This window comes from Colletotrichum jinshuiense, chromosome 9 (genome assembly GCF_051148585.1).
Source record: "Colletotrichum jinshuiense chromosome 9, complete sequence".
NCBI classification, from domain to species: domain Eukaryota; kingdom Fungi; phylum Ascomycota; class Sordariomycetes; order Glomerellales; family Glomerellaceae; genus Colletotrichum; species Colletotrichum jinshuiense.
The window spans coordinates 2,896,941-2,912,194 of NC_139316.1; the positions used below are offsets into that span (position 1 = coordinate 2,896,941).

Here is a 15,254-nt window from a genome sequence, read left to right on the forward strand (position 1 = left end):
CGGAAGAGGGAGACAGATGCCGGGTTGCGATGGTGAGGTGCAAGATGGTGGGGTGGTTGGAGGTTGCGCGGCTGTCGTGGGAGAGCCGATTCGGCCGGGGGTTGTGATGGTGGTGGTGTTGGTGGTGGTGGTGGAGGGGGGTTCAGAGGGTCCCTAAGATGGTGGGGGGGGAATAAGGAGCGTTTACACAGCAGGGTTGGCGCCGTCAAGAAAGATGAGCCAGCCTCTTTCTCGTGACGGAAAGCTGACTGAGATGCTAGAACTTTGCGACTGGTTTGGTGTCTGGGGAAGGATGAGGTTGTTGGATTTAGCTCACAAGACGAGAGATGTAGTTTGGATACTAGTGGAGGGAAGAAATGGAGATGGAGATGGGAGATGACGAGGTCTAGTGGCAAGGAGGGCAGGGCAAAGAACCATGAGCATTGACAGAGCCAAAAGAAAAGAGAAAGCTCCTGCAGGTAGTGACAGCCAAGTTGGGCCAAAGCAGGCAACATGGGATTGTATATACGCCGGACAGGACATCTAGGTATCTAGCACATTTTGCCTGCCAGCCAGGCTCCTGGAAAAGGCCTGGATGTGAATGGACGACGTCGTCGGCCGCACGGCTCAAGCGGGCAGGGGTATGACTAGCAGAGTGCAGACGACGAGGGACGGTACGGTACTTCTGCAGGAGGTCCCAATCAATGAGGGCGACGACACAGCAGGGTGACAGGGCCGTGGCGAGTACGGCGACAGGTACAGCTGAGATGTATCTCTGTATCTCTCTTCATGCCCGTCCGTACCTTTGTTAGATGAGGTGGACTTCGATTGCTATTCTTTGCGCGTGGCGTCTGAACCCCGGCATCTGGGCTCTCTACCTACATAGGCCAAACTAACGTCCCTAGGGCCATGCAGCGGTCAAGAATGGGGGATCATGGGCCCAAGTCAGGTGAGTTGCTGGAACCGCCGAGGGAGGCGCTTGGGGATTGGGCAGAAAAGGCAGGGAATGCGGGCACGAGGGAGCAGATCAGACAGCGGCATGGGCCAGTCAAGATGTTGACTCATGCCAGAAGAGAAGCGAGGGGCCTGGAAAGGGCAATACTGGATGCGAGTAGAAGGAGCCTCAGCAGTTCGCATTTCGGAACTGGATGTCGCGGTGAAGACGAGCCCAAACGAGCGAGGGGCAGTGTGCAGCAACGATGCACAGGGGAGAAAGCAGGACAGAGACGCAGAAGAGAGGGGAAGGGGGAGGGGAGAGAGGAGAGGGCCACAGACATGGGAGCCAGGATGAAGGAAGAGACGCTGAACGAGGCTCCGAAGTCGATGAGAGGTCGGCACGTACAGGGTACGGAGAGTAGACGGAGGGGGAGTTGGGGAGGAGGACGCGAACCGAAGACCCAGCAGCGCCAGGCGTCAATGGCCGTGAGGCGTGCAATGCAACTGCGCCGCCATGCAGGTATCTTTTTCGCCCTGGACTCTGCATACACGGCTCGTCCTATGGGAACGGTAAAGAGCCTTGAGAAGGCGACTCGACGATATCATTGGGCCGCAAACCCTTGCCTGACCCTTGTCCAGATTCGGGGCCGTCTGCATCGCCTGGGACTCTGGAATTCTGGGGGGGAAGAAGACAGGGCCCAGGGGGGGCCGTGTCGGCACGTCGAATTCGATGTTCCTGCTTTTCAACAGAGACAATAGACGGCAGACGGGAGACAGGTCTGCGACATGTCATGATTGCAAAGCCCGGAGACGAAAGTGACGGGGGATCGGGCAGGGCAGAACATGGCTCTAACTACAGCCAGTCCGGTTGCGCTACTGGCGATATGCCTCACCGACAGCGGGTACTTAGTTTCTTTTGGGCTGGGGAGCGGGACTTTGGAATTGACTCTCGGCGACACTGGATGGCGGGGGAGGCAAATGTCCAAGCTGGCGGCTGGAATATGCCTGAAGCGACCAAGGGGATGGCCCGCTCCGCCAGGTCGAGTAAGAAAGATGGGAGGAAAAGGAAAAAGTCAAACGGCTGTTGGATGAGTAAGAAGGCAAAAAGCAATAGGCCTGGTGTATTATTGATGGAGAGGGCAGGGGTGACGCTGGATCACGGACGGATGCACAGAGGGTAACGGTCGAATCGACATCGGCGGCCGGGGATAAGTTGGACGGCTTGGCTTGTTTGTCAATGGGAAACACCGAACGGCATAGGTGGACTTGCCTCCGGTGCCCTTACTACGCCAACCATGCGTACTACGGATGGCATGGAGCAGCAGCGACGGGAGAGTGACCTCAAAGGGTAATGGCGCCAAAAAGGGAAGGAAGCGAGGCGAAGGAGAGGAAGCAACCAACCAAGCGATGGAGGGCGAAGGACGAGGAAGCGAACGGACGTGGGCGGCCCAGAAAGTGGAGGCGCACTATATGCATGGTAGTTGCCCCAAAAAGGCTCTAGCACGGCCGCCTTCGGTACGTACCTGCGGGTCAGGACGGCTCAACTGGAACGTGCGCAACTGCTCTATTCATGGCGGGGGCCAACGGTCTCCGGCCGAGTATGTCTTTTTTGACTCTTTCCCACCACATTTTATTTTATTTTTAAAAATCCCTCTCTCTCTCTCTCTCATTTTGCTGCCTCCACTCGACTGCGGCCCCGGACGTCTCGATAGCCTCTCGAGTCCATTTCGCTGTCAAACTCTATGATATACGTGCCCACATGGACCGCATGACAAGTGCCGGGTGGGAGCCCTCACAGATACCAGCCAACTTCCAATTCTCCCTGTGACTCTTCTCTTGCCCTTTCCCCTGCATCTCTCCGCCCCTCTCTCTCTCCACAGCTTTGGATGCTGTCAACCGTCGAGCCGCCTGCTACCGAGCAAGGTAGAATAGGAACGGTCGATTCGGCACCAGCTTCGACGACGACTGTCGTCAACATGCCATCTATCAATGATCCACTGCATGTCTCACTCTACGCTGTCCGAGAGGCCATGTTTCTGCATGTCTCGCCCTCATCCCCCCCTCCCTGATGATCGCCCACGCTACCCATAGGCTTGTCACACATGCCCCACCCTTCCTCCAATGCCCGGCGCTTGTTTGGCGACATCTCCTTGGCCTCGGCGGTTCATCCTTGATGACTACAATCTACAAGCACATAACCCAAAGTTGGTGGTGTGCACGGATCCGACGGGGTCCAGGGGTGAGGGGATACGCAGACCAGGCCGGGTACATCCCATTCGAAATCTTCTCCGTATCTGATGTTATCATCTATCGACAACCCAGCCTGCAACTAACAAGCCGTAGTACAATGCCCTCAAGGCAACGACCTGATTTGCTGCCGACTGCCCCTGGCCTGCCCTGGCGAAAGACTAACAGGGCAATATGGGCTGCGGCGCGCGAGTCTTGATATTGCTCAATGCAGAGACTTGCAGGAGGATTGGCAGAGATTTCTGCGACGAAAAAGTTCAAAGCACCTACTGGACGCCTGATTCGGACAGGTGGATGACTGCAGCACAAAGCCTCAATGACGCGTTGTCGAACCAACAACGAGAAGTGCCACCATCGAGCAAACGCGCTTCTCCGCCCCTTCGTATGTAGGATTGGGATTCTGAGGGTGGTGGTGACCTTTAATCAACCGAAACGTCATCATCCTGCTAAGCTGATGGGTAGCCACACCCTTGGAACCCCCAGCCCACCACGACGAATCCCAAAAGAATCAGGCAAGTTGGCCTACGGTTTGGAGCCATTCTTGCGAGAAACCAACCAACGGTTTAATTCTCCGGCTGGGCAGGTAGTGATGTGCTCACAAGTGGTCCTTTGTTTCCATGAGCTAGCCACCACCAAAGAATCGACTGATTGCAGCCGTTGCGCAAGCATTCTGCTTCACAGCCTGCTTCTTTATGGGACGAGCTGGGGGCCGGGGTTGACCGAATCGGCCTGGAGAAGCCATATGGAAGACGTCTATTCGTACGCAGTGTGACGCTACGGCCTTTCTTGAAAACCCTTGTTCTGAACAGAAAACTAGAGTTTGAGATTGTCTCTCGTCAATCCAGATCCGCCCAAGTACATACAGTAGTTACGAATATCGCCCCTGGGCCGCGTAAAGCATCCAACCACCACTAATGGAGAAAGCTGGTCATTATGTAGTATGCTTGTCCGGGATTCGACGCAATCTCAGCTTTACCATTGGCTCTTGCTGAAATGGATTTTCTGAGCAGGGAGGGGGCACGACCCCATTCTCCATTTCAATTGGCTTCCTCATTTGCAATTATGTCCAATCATTTGGCTTATCCGAGACATTTTCCCACAATCCATCTCCATCGATGAACGGCCATTTCCCCTCATGCATGTCTCTCCTTACCCGCATCTCTTGGAAACAGCTCGTCGCCAATCGACCGCACCGACTTAACGACGATATTTCTCAATTTGGACTGTTGGAGTGAAAAGGAGGTGATACTGGCGTCGTGCCTCTTAGTCAGACATGACGGTTTCTTGTCCTGTTTTCCAACGGTCCCGTCGTTTCCCCCGCAACGGCAGTCAGTGTCTCGGAGCCAACGCTTGCAAGAAACTGACAGCTCCTGCCGCACACATGGCCGGACATGGGATACCTTTGATAAGGTTGGTAGGCACGACGGATAGTACAAAAGAAACGCGAAAAGTGATATTCGACAGGCTGACCATCAGCACCCGAGTCCATGTCCCATCTGTCTGCCAACCAGCAACTGGCCGTCGCTGTTTGGCATGATTTGCGGCATGCAAGGTATGATGAGAATAGTAACAGGTCGCTTCTCCTGTGGCCTAGATCGACCCATTAAAAAAATTCCTGGGGCGGCGTAGTATCTAGGAGTCGAAAACGGCCAGGCAAACCGGCCATAACAGGATCTTCTCCGGCGGTGGAATATCGGGACTCAGCTTACAGGGCCATGATCTCTGGGCAACACGTCTGTCAACGTCAACGCTACGACAATCGCAAATGGCGATGCAGCAAGCAAAACAATACAGCTGAAACCTGCAGCTCGACTGTGGCGACTGTTATGCGCTGGCCGCGTCTAAAAACGGGCTCAACCAGGGCTGGCAACTGCCTTGCTACTGCAAATGTGCTGCACGCCGCAAGGACAAGGTTGAGTTTGCTACCGAAACAAGACTGAGCCCTACCAGACGTGCAGAGGCAACTCGGAACGGTGTCTTGGTGGCGCTGATAGCGACGACAGTGAGGCAGCCTGATGCCACAGGGCCGCAAAACCTGCACTCCGCCACACGCCTCATCCGCAACCCATGCAATCACTGGGTCGTGAGGCTGGTGACGTGGCATCGAGGTCCGGTAAAGCGGGCCTCGCGTGGCTCAGTGCCAACGGAGCCAGGTTCGATTGCACAGCATGGCACCCTGCTGCGTTGCTTCTGGTGACTTCCCGGCGCTGAGAACTGCAGATCTCTGGGGTTTCCTCGGCCCAAGTGCTACCGCAAGTCCCCATTCGTCGCCATGTACTCGGTACTTGCCGCGGCGAAGCCAGGATCGTCTCGCTGACTCCGAAGACGACTCGAATCGACAAACAACGTCGGCAAATCGAGTATGTTCTTGGAAACGGGTCGCAAAGGACGATCTACAGAAGCGAGCCCGAGCAATAATGAAATCATTGTAGCTTACTTTAGCTTCCAGCATTGAGCCAACGTCGAACCCACCTGCAGCCCCTGCGCTTCCTACTTCATACCATTGTATTGTAGCCGCCAAAGATCCCGCAACAGGGGGCCAGTTCAGGTAGGCAGGGGTTTCGGCACTTCCATTGGCTTAGGCCATTGAGGCAGCAGGGATGTACAAACTGTGTTTTCGGTCTAGTGAGTAACGTGATGAAGTCAAGGTGCGAGCTGCCACAGCTTTCACACTCCTTCACACCCATCACGGCGGCTGTTGGTGGTCAGAGTTTTTCCCTCTTCTCTTCCGCATTTGTTGTCGTCCTCCCGGTCCCGCACAGACGAGAAGCCCAGAAAAAAGTCCTTCCGTCTGTTAGCTGCAAGTGGCGCACGGCGCACTTTCGCAGACGCGGGATTAGCGCGCTAGGTAGGAGCCAGGACCACACATCAGCCAAGAGCACGCCTAAAAGGGGAACGGCCTCGTCCTAAAAGACGTTTGTTGGGTCTCGCTAGGGCTGAGCTGTGCTGAGACACGGGCTAGCAATCGCCTTCCCTGGACTGATGCGCTGGCAGCTTGACTACTTCATCGGCTCTATCCCCTAGGTTTTGAGAACCTCTTAGCACGACGAGTGGCTATCCTTCAGAACTTCCCTTACCCTTGCCGTATAGGCCTACTCGCTTTCGCTCTAGTACGCTGTGACTAATTGAACTTGAACCGGGAACTAACGTCGTCAAACCAACCGATCGGCGTGCCTTGTATGCAAAGGCTTGCCTCGAAGGGCCCGGCTGAACTGCCAACGACAGGCTTCAAGTGGAGCGGTGGCCGGTTTTGTCTGGAGCGAATAGAGTCGCAGACTTTGCTCTTTGTTTATCGCTGCTGGTGATGCAGTTGGACGACACGAGTGTCCTACGCTGGGAGAGGATTCGTTGACATGCAGCTTTGCGGCGTGGCTTGAGTAGAGGAAGCTGACGGGAAAAGACATGCTGGCTGGCTCCTGGATTTCCGAATCACACTTCATTCCTTGGTTTCTCTCCGGATTTCTGCTTTGGCTGCCTGGAAGCGACCTGCGCCAGGCCTTCCGTCAATGTCTACTGGCTGCACAGCATCGCTCTGGTAGTCCATTTGACGTTAGTGACAGCTGGTCTAGACTCGGCTGTGTTCAATGGTGGGTCATAGACACCATCGCGTAGTAGCGGGTAGCTCGTGCCACCAGTCGAGCACAACATCACGACGATTCACGACCTGACTTTGGAGGGGCTGAGGTACTTCTGCGGTCCTGAATGTTTGCCCAGTAGACTGTCAAGTGAGTTCGCGGCCTGGTCTGCTGTGGGGAGAGGCGCACTGGTCGACGACCTATACCCGATAGATAAGGCGACTCAGACTCAATCCATGGGCACGGTACAATGCAGCTACAATGTTCCTTTTCAGAAAGTTTGCAGCGACCTAACAGATAGATTCGTAAAGGATATGTTCGGTATCTAGACTTGCCAGGGCAAGCCGAATGCCTGCTGAAGACGCTGTCACTGAAGGGCATGTCGCCGCGTGTCTTTGCTTTCATTTCAATCGTTCATTCGCTTATTCTGGACATCTTGCCGAAGGAAATGACAAGATGTTGTGTCTGCGTGTGAATATCAAACCGGTAGCCCTCGGTTCAGAATGATGCAGGTTCTCTGTTCCTGTTGTCTAGTCCCCTTCTGATTACTCCCATTTGGACAGGAGTGTGTGGACAAGGCAGCATGTTCTTTCTCTCTCTCCCCCTTCCTTTCTAGCCAACCAAATAATACATAATCATCAACGCGGTGACGGGGATGTGGACAAGATGACCAGCCTACTCCTTCTTGCATCCAGAAGGATTCGGCGCTCGCAGGGACGAGAAACGTCTACTGTAAATGTGTAGGCATCGCTTTTTTTCTTCGCCACTGTCCCTCTCTATTCGATCCTTCCAATAACCTGATCAAGTCCCAAAGAAAGAAAATGATTCTGACGGATCCTAAGTAGTGGGTTGGTGTGCGCACGGAAACCAGACCCCTGGTCACTGCTCACAAGCAGTAAACGGAACACGAAAAACCTACATGCAGCATGGCAACCTTCCACCACGAAGCCTTCCAAGTCTATTCATAGCTGGCAAGGGGGCTCCATGCTCCGCTTGGAACCCACGCCGCCTCCCCACACCTAACTGCTCCTCCCTACTTGATCTTCCTTTCGCGACTGATTAGCCCAGCTTTGATCCAAGAAACCACTCAAAGGTCTCAATCATGGCGAAGGGGCCGGAGACTGGATCTGAGTGTGCTTTTTGGCGTGAGGTGTATCAAGTGTCAGTGGTTGACGGATGGAAATTTCCCTGAAAGCCAAGCTGATACAGCGCGCTCGTATCTTCCGCGTGATTGTAGTTTCAGAGAGCAGTGTGCATGCGGCTCCTGTAGCAGCTTTAGGGTCAATTGGAAGAGGCAACCTATTCTCCATAGTCTGCCAATGGTCCTCCACCTCCTAGTCTTGGCCATGCCCCGAACAAGATAGATAGAACTGAGGAGAAAGCAAGGCCAAAATGATGCTGGAGATGCCTGTCGCCACTCCGCTTCAGCCGGGATGGTTATTTCCCTTCCCCAGCTGCGGATGTCGCTGTGGGAAGTGCTGCGAATATCGTAACAGTAGTTGTACCTTGGATGTCGTCTTGGGCAATCTGGAACAGAGTTGGTGAGAAAGGAGAAAAAAGGGCTGCCCCGTGCTTTTACAACGACCATCTTATTGTCAAAATTTCACTGGCATATCCAATAAATGCTATTTCGGTCTTGTTGTCGCATGCGTCCGACAATGCCTGTGGTCTCTCGCGGGCTTTTTATGGTATCACCAATGCGGATATAGTCATTCCCCTCTCTATTGCCTGTCAAAACCAGCACAGGAAGTATCAGCAATCGTAAAAACCTTCATGTATGCTTTCAAGGTCCATGGTTACAGCAGTTCTCGAGATCCTTCTCGTGATAATGTGCGCTGGTGATTCCGGGATTACACGCGAAGCCCTCCTTTTGAAAAAGGCAGCGGCAAGTGCGGAACGTAGAACCCAAGCGACAGAGGTCGTAACGAGACTTAGTAGCTTTATTGGAAGCAATCGTTCTGTCTTGAATTATCTCCTAGTATCATATGGTAGACGGCCAAGACTGGCGAGCAGCAGCGAGGCAGCAAGCAGGTGGCTGGGATCCCCAGCGTATCCTACAAAGTCGGCTTCCCACTGTCGATTTAGCACATACGACCATACCCACTGCAGAACTCGGGATCTCGTCCGCTCTCCTATAGATAAGCCAACGAGGAGGGATTCGTTTGAACGGAATCTCGTATTACTAGCCCAGTTTAGCTTATGGGATACAACGTATGTTTCTAAAGACCACCACGTATTCCTTTACTCTGCTATCCAGGACTTTGGACATTCGCTCGCTATTAACGAGGATGGGATGGTGGACTAGAGATCTTTACAAATCGCTGTAGTGACCCTTTTAAGGAAGCATTTGGGTTTATGAATACAGCAAGAGCTGGCTCAGGCAGTCTTATAAGATAATCAAATGAGATTCAAATTCCAATTCCAAGATATCTACATGGTACTATGTTTGTAGAGATATATAGAAGAAAAAAGAACCCTTTACCTGAAAAAGATACTACAACACTAAGGACTTAGAGCATCTAGATCACCTCCAGTTGTTCCAAAGATTCATCTATCCACATCAGTTGTATTGTGCTTATATTCGTACAAAAAAGTAACGAGTAGCAACAAGAATTAGTAGTTTTGTTCAAGACCCATACTTTGATAGGCTTAGATGCCTTGCTTGATGATTTCCGCAGCCTGTAATTCGCAAGATGCCGTTAGCGCGAGGTCGCAGGAAGGGTTGGTTGGCTGGGAGACAACAAAGAACCCAGGGAAAGACGTATGAATGGAAGGGATATTAGGACACCGACTCACCTTCTCGGCCAGGGCGTAGGTAGGTTGGCACGTGTTGGCACCGGGAACCATAGGCATGACACTGGCGTCGACTACTCTCAAGTTCTTGACTCCGTACACACGCAAGGTTTGATCTACGACGCCACCCAACTCCAGCGGCAGCATGGATGCTGTGCCGACGGGGTGGTAGTCGGTCGGCGACATAGCACTGGCGATGTAGGCCTTGAGGTCCTCGTCCGAGATGACGTCAGGGCCGGGGACGTACTCGACCGGCCCAAGCTCAGAGGCCAGGGAGGTCTCGAAGTTGTAGCGGCGGAGGAACTTGATCGACTCAACAAAGAAGTCGGCCTCCAGGGGGTTGGTCAGGGCGCGGTAGTCGATCACAGGCTCCGTGTTCCGCGGGTCGGTCGTATTGATGTTGATGGTGCCGCGGCTGAAGGATTGCATCGCCACGGGGCCCTGGGCGCCATGGTCGGCGATGAGCTGGAAACGGGCGAAGGCTGTGTTCTTGGAGCGCATCTGGGCGGCCAGGAGCTTCATCTGCGCCTCGAAGCCGGCGACCACAGTGGCGTCGGCGTCGGCCGACAACAGGCTGGCAAAGTCTTGTTGCTCCAGCTTCGTGGCAAGCTCGTCGGCCTTATCCGACACGACGGTGAAGGGGAGCCAGCCGGCCACGTTGGTGAGTGCGATGGTGTATGGACCTATTTGGTGCGAGTTGTTCAATGTCAGCCTCAGCAGAACAAACGTAGTGGGACAAGCATAGATAGGAATGGACGGTACGGACCAGTCTTGTTAGCTGCCCACACCTCGTCGGCCCAGTTTTTAAAGTCGTTCCCATCCACCAGGTCCCGCGGGTTCGGGTGGATCGACGTGAGTTTAGAGACTACACAATAATTCAGCATGCCAAATTCATCAGGGTCCCTTCTCAAGCTGGGTGGTGCTCTTGTCACTTACGGGTGATGTTCATCCCAGACAGATTGGGGTGGTCGTGGAAGTTCTGGCCAACACCAGGTAGGTCGACAAGCACGTCAATGCCCCCAGCCTCAAGAATCTTCTTGGGGCCGATACCGCTCAGCTGCAAGAGGTGGGGGGTGTGAATGGTACCAGCAGAGAGAATGACCTCTTTCTTTGCATTGACGGTGAACAGGGTGTTGTTTCCCAGCGGAAACTCAACTCCCGTGGCAGAGAGCTCATCGTCCACTACCAGCCTACGAGCCTGGGTGTTGACCAAAAGGTGATAGTTAGGGCGGGTAGCGTTGACGTTGAGATAGTGACCAGTACCAGCGTAGGAGCGCGTGACAGTTCGGGGATCCATGAGCGTGGGGAACCAGAAAACGCCTGCCTGTCCAGCACCACTGTCGGAAGGGAACTCAACGCCGTCGATCTCCTTGAACGCTTCCAAGAGTGGAGCCACGCCTGGGTAGTAGAACCGAGGCCAACCGGCATAGATCTCGGAGGAGTCTCCCCAGTAGGAGGCATCATACTTGACGCTATCGAAGTTGTCGGTCAGCTCTGGAGGCGGCTCAGTAAAGTGTAGGCCCTTTCATATGACAGTCAGCTCGGTGTCTTAGCAACCGGTTCAGGGTACTCTTCTTACCTTCTTGAAGAACGGCAAGATGCCATCCCAGCTCCAGTCAGCAATGCCCTGCTGAGCTTCGTATCCGAACAGTGTAGCCCAGCGGTCGTAGTCTTCTGCAGAGCCTCGCATGTTAATCATGGCGTTCACGGACGCGCCGCCTCCAACTTGCTTGGCAATGAAGACGTTGCCAGGCCTTCCGTTCAGGTTGGGCTGTGGCACAGACTGGAGACCGGGCCACAGCAAGTCGGTGAAAGATCCATTTCTGCCCGAAGTGCGAACCAAAAGATTGTCCGCCATGTTGCCCCAGTCACCAGCTTCGAGGACCAGAACGGTCGTTTCGGGGTCCTCGGTCAGGCGGTCTGCCACGGTCAGTCCTGCAGTTCCACCTCCCACAACAACATAGTCATAGCTTTGTAGCAGCTGAGATGGCTTGATCTGGCGCGGGATGACGTAGGCGTTGGTGACACAGTTCGCCGTGAGGAGGGCTGCAATTGCGAGCCCTCCCCACCGAGGCTGGGACTTGGACTGGAGAAAGAACGGCATGGTGAATAACGATCGTAGTTGCGTAAAGAGCAGAGTACAGCTGATTGAAAGGAATGGATTGCTCACAGACACCTCGAGAGACTTACTGGTAACCCAAGTACTGGGCAGCACTACTTATACACGGGTATGTTCAGTTTCCTATTAATTGCAGAATACTTGGCGTTGATCGGGCATTCCCTTTGGAGTATCTTCGGCGACTTCTTACTCGCCTGCCCTGACCCAACAGCTTGATATTGTATGTCCGGAGTACGGATACGCGTGCTAGGTTGAAGGTTTAACCTTCTGCCTTGGGAAACCATTGTGGAGAAGCGCCCAGTCGGTTAAATAAGTTGCCAAGACAAAAACAAAATAAGGTAACATCTTAAGGAGCATCGGGATGCAATATAGAGCAATCCTTCCCGGTGCAAGGAACATTAATTCGGATCCCCAGGCACCGTGGGTACGACTGGGTCTCTCGTTGCTACTGGCGACATGGTTGACCTTTTCCCCGTCCTCGTTTGCACATGTAGGGATACGGATAGGGCAGGCAGATGGTGTCATGGCACAATCAGAATCCTTGTGACACCATGCGCCCCATAGCGAACCCTGGAGGGTACGGGGTACCGTATAGGAAGAGAGTTTCAGTCCGAAGGACAAGAAGAGATCGTGATTAATCAGGGGAAGCGACGATCCCGCGGACCAGACAAGGCGCCGTCGACCTTGTACCATAGTAGTGGCTGTGCATGAATGTCTCCGCTTTTTCACACATTGTCAGCATTTATCAGCAACTGGAATGTTATCCATTTAGTTTGTCCATTAGTCGCCATTGATGCTCGAAGAGCTTGGCCTCAAGAACGCTGCTCGGCCTCCGCAACGCCGCTCGGCCATCATCGACAATTTCTGCTCGGCCCGCTCGGAATTGGCAAACATTGCGTGGGGCGGCGCTCTGCGCCTCGTCTTGCAGGTGTGTATACCAAGTAATTCCTGCCGGGTTGATTGCCGGGATGCCGGTGCCGGATGGTGTTTACTTCCGGCCCGAATCCGGCTCCCACGCAGAGTCGTACTCAATGCCAATATACACAACACTTAGGCCAAGCCTCACCCCGCCCCGTCAAGTACCAGCAGGGTTGTAAAAGTTCATTGGGACCTATTTGAGTAGGTTTGGATAGGCGTGGGGGTCACCTATGGGTGAGTAGGGTTAGCAGTCTGTGGGTATGGGAGGGTTGAATTTAGGGAGGCCTATTTTCTTTAAGGCTATGTAAGTACAGAGTAAAAAATTTCCATGTCTGACTGTTGGATTGCCCAGCCAGAATACGGGCAGGCGGTCAGGCCGCGGGAAGCGGCAGCAGTCGGGCCTGGAGATTCTACCTCCGGGCTGCCAACGGCGATGTCTTCACAACTGCTGCTTCCGCTGCCTGCCTCTACTTTCTTCCTTCTACATCAACAATCAACAGAATACAGTGCCAGTTTTGCTCTTCGTTCCTTTTACCACCCGTACGGGTAACCTGTGATACCAACACTGACAGCAACGAAATAAATATATATTGCTACAAACTTGGCTGCAACAATCTACGTTTTTGTTTCAACAACCTAGACTCATTGTTTCTGAATTAAGCTTTACCTCTGTTTATCTATCTTGCGTACATTGTATATTTTGATGGTTATCCCGTCAAGGGCTGAACTATAAGGGGTATAGGTAATTATCTGGCCTATACTGAACACACTCGTAGGGAGGAGACGTAAGAATCACCCGCTAGACTCTACTGCGATTCTTTGGCGAGATCCGAAAACGTCTCGGTTAAAAGCTAATATAGGACAAGGTCACAGGTTCGATCAGGAGCAGGAGCATTGTTAACAAAGTAATAAATCAATTGCTGAAGAGCTGTGTGCAAAGTCCCAAGGCTAAAATACAAGTCTATTCCACACAAAACACTCGGTGGCTCATGGCTTTGCGCTCTAGTCCGCTATGCTAAATCAGAACAGGCTTTTTGTGATGCTTGGCGACTGATCAGTACTGGAGACTGAAGGTTGCTGCACATGAGCTGAAACCTCAAGCCAAGTAGTGCAGTGCTGCCTTAGATGTTGCACAAGAATGAAGAAACGTCATCGTTCATCGTGCTGAACTGAGGGTTGCTTCGGATATCGTCCACCTCGCCAGTCGTAGCAATTTGACCACCACCGTTACGGCATCCGGTGTCACTTGATAGCGATATTAGCTGTTATATTCGAGGAACTGAAAATCAGATCATTACTTACTTGTAGAAGATGCAGTTGTAACCGTTTGCATTGAGCGAGCTGACCTTATCGTTCAGTCTTCCGATGCCAGAGACTAGCAGGTGTTAGTTAGGAGGAATAGTCTGCACATGGAGAGACAAAACTAACCGCAGAAGCCAAAGTTGAAGTTGATTGTATCGCAGTCGGCCATGCCCTTGTCACTGCAGACAGTGACGCTTTGGTTAATCTGTCTGCTCTCAACATCCTTGGCTGAATTCTCGACGGGAGCTGCGAAGACAGCGGAGGCGGCGAAGAGAACAGTGATGATGGTCTTGGAGAACATTTTGACAAGTTTGTGACTGAAGTCGGTGAAAGTGGTTAAGTGGAATAGAACTTGTTGGAAAGAGTGGAAGAGCTGAGTGGGCTAAAAGACTGTGGTGGTTGTAGAAGAGAGTGAAGTGTGATTGTGATGGAGAGAGCAGGATGGTATTTTCTGCGGAAGAGAATCCCTTTTTATAGATTTGAATAGAACTCCAAGACACGCCTACAGACGTAGATAGTGGCAATGATGATACAAGACGGACTAAGCGCAGTGCGTCTAGGCCGTCGACAGGGCAAAGAGAGATTGGTAATACCTGCGTCCTATGTTTCTCATAAAGAGAACCAAAAGCCTAAAAAGAACAGGAAAATGTAATCAAGAGTCATGTCAACAAAACCTTTAGACATACTTGACGATAGTGTCGTTGTCTTGGCCATTATGCATCAGAGTCGGATAGTAAGGCGAAGCCGAAGCTTTGTTGTAGAGTCTAGTTCGGACGGGAAATGTGAACTAAAGCCCGCCACTAAACGTTGTACTCGGAAAATAGATAAGTTTATTGCAAGTTAGGATAGAACGTCTCATTTATGACTCGTTTTCATACACTAAACCAGATTAACATTAGGTGTGACAGGTTGAACCCAACAGGCTGTGCTCTGGCAGTGTTACCGGTAGATCTCCCCAGGTCCCTTCGTTCGGATTTCCCCGGATCTGCAGTTTAGGTATTAGCGCCACACGGGCCATGCCGCCAGGCACGGCAAAGTTTATCTTACTTTTCTCCGTCGCTAAAGACGAAGCTCCTTGCATACCAAGTCCATTTAGCTGAGACAGGCTTCAGGGTGACTGAAAATTGTAGATGCAACTTCTTCGTCATCGCAAGACTCGCTTTCGGAGGATCCCGAAATTTCCACTTTGGTCGGTTTGTAGAGAAACTGGAATAGAGATTTCAATGCGAATGCAATTGTCATAGATCGGTAAAAGTTTGGATGTTGTAGATTTTCACGATACCTGTCGCTTCCGAAAGTTGCCTTAATATGAAGTCATCGCCACTCTTTCCTTTCATTCCTTGTTCATTACACTCTTTTCCAACTTTTCAGGATCTAACTACATG

At 52.5% G+C, this 15,254-nt stretch overlaps 2 protein-coding genes across 2 annotated transcripts; both read right to left on the minus strand.

Annotated features, from left to right (window-relative positions):
- Positions 1-9,386: 9,386 nt before the first annotated feature.
- EsH8_IX_000768 (GMC family oxidoreductase) lies at positions 9,387-11,634 on the minus strand (the record flags this gene model as incomplete). Its single annotated transcript, XM_083267104.1, has 5 exons — positions 9,387-9,416; positions 9,534-10,213; positions 10,297-10,395; positions 10,467-11,052; positions 11,110-11,634. The coding sequence occupies 5 exons, from the start codon at positions 11,632-11,634 to the stop codon at positions 9,387-9,389; spliced, it is 1,920 nt and encodes a 639-aa protein (XP_083130669.1).
- A 2,054-nt stretch (positions 11,635-13,688) lies between these two features.
- EsH8_IX_000769 (uncharacterized protein) lies at positions 13,689-14,170 on the minus strand (the record flags this gene model as incomplete). The annotated part of the gene is made up of 3 exons (XM_083267105.1): positions 13,689-13,812; positions 13,870-13,942; positions 13,996-14,170. 3 exons carry the CDS (start codon positions 14,168-14,170, stop codon positions 13,689-13,691), a joined length of 372 nt encoding a protein of 123 aa, XP_083130670.1.
- Positions 14,171-15,254: the final 1,084 nt, after the last annotated feature.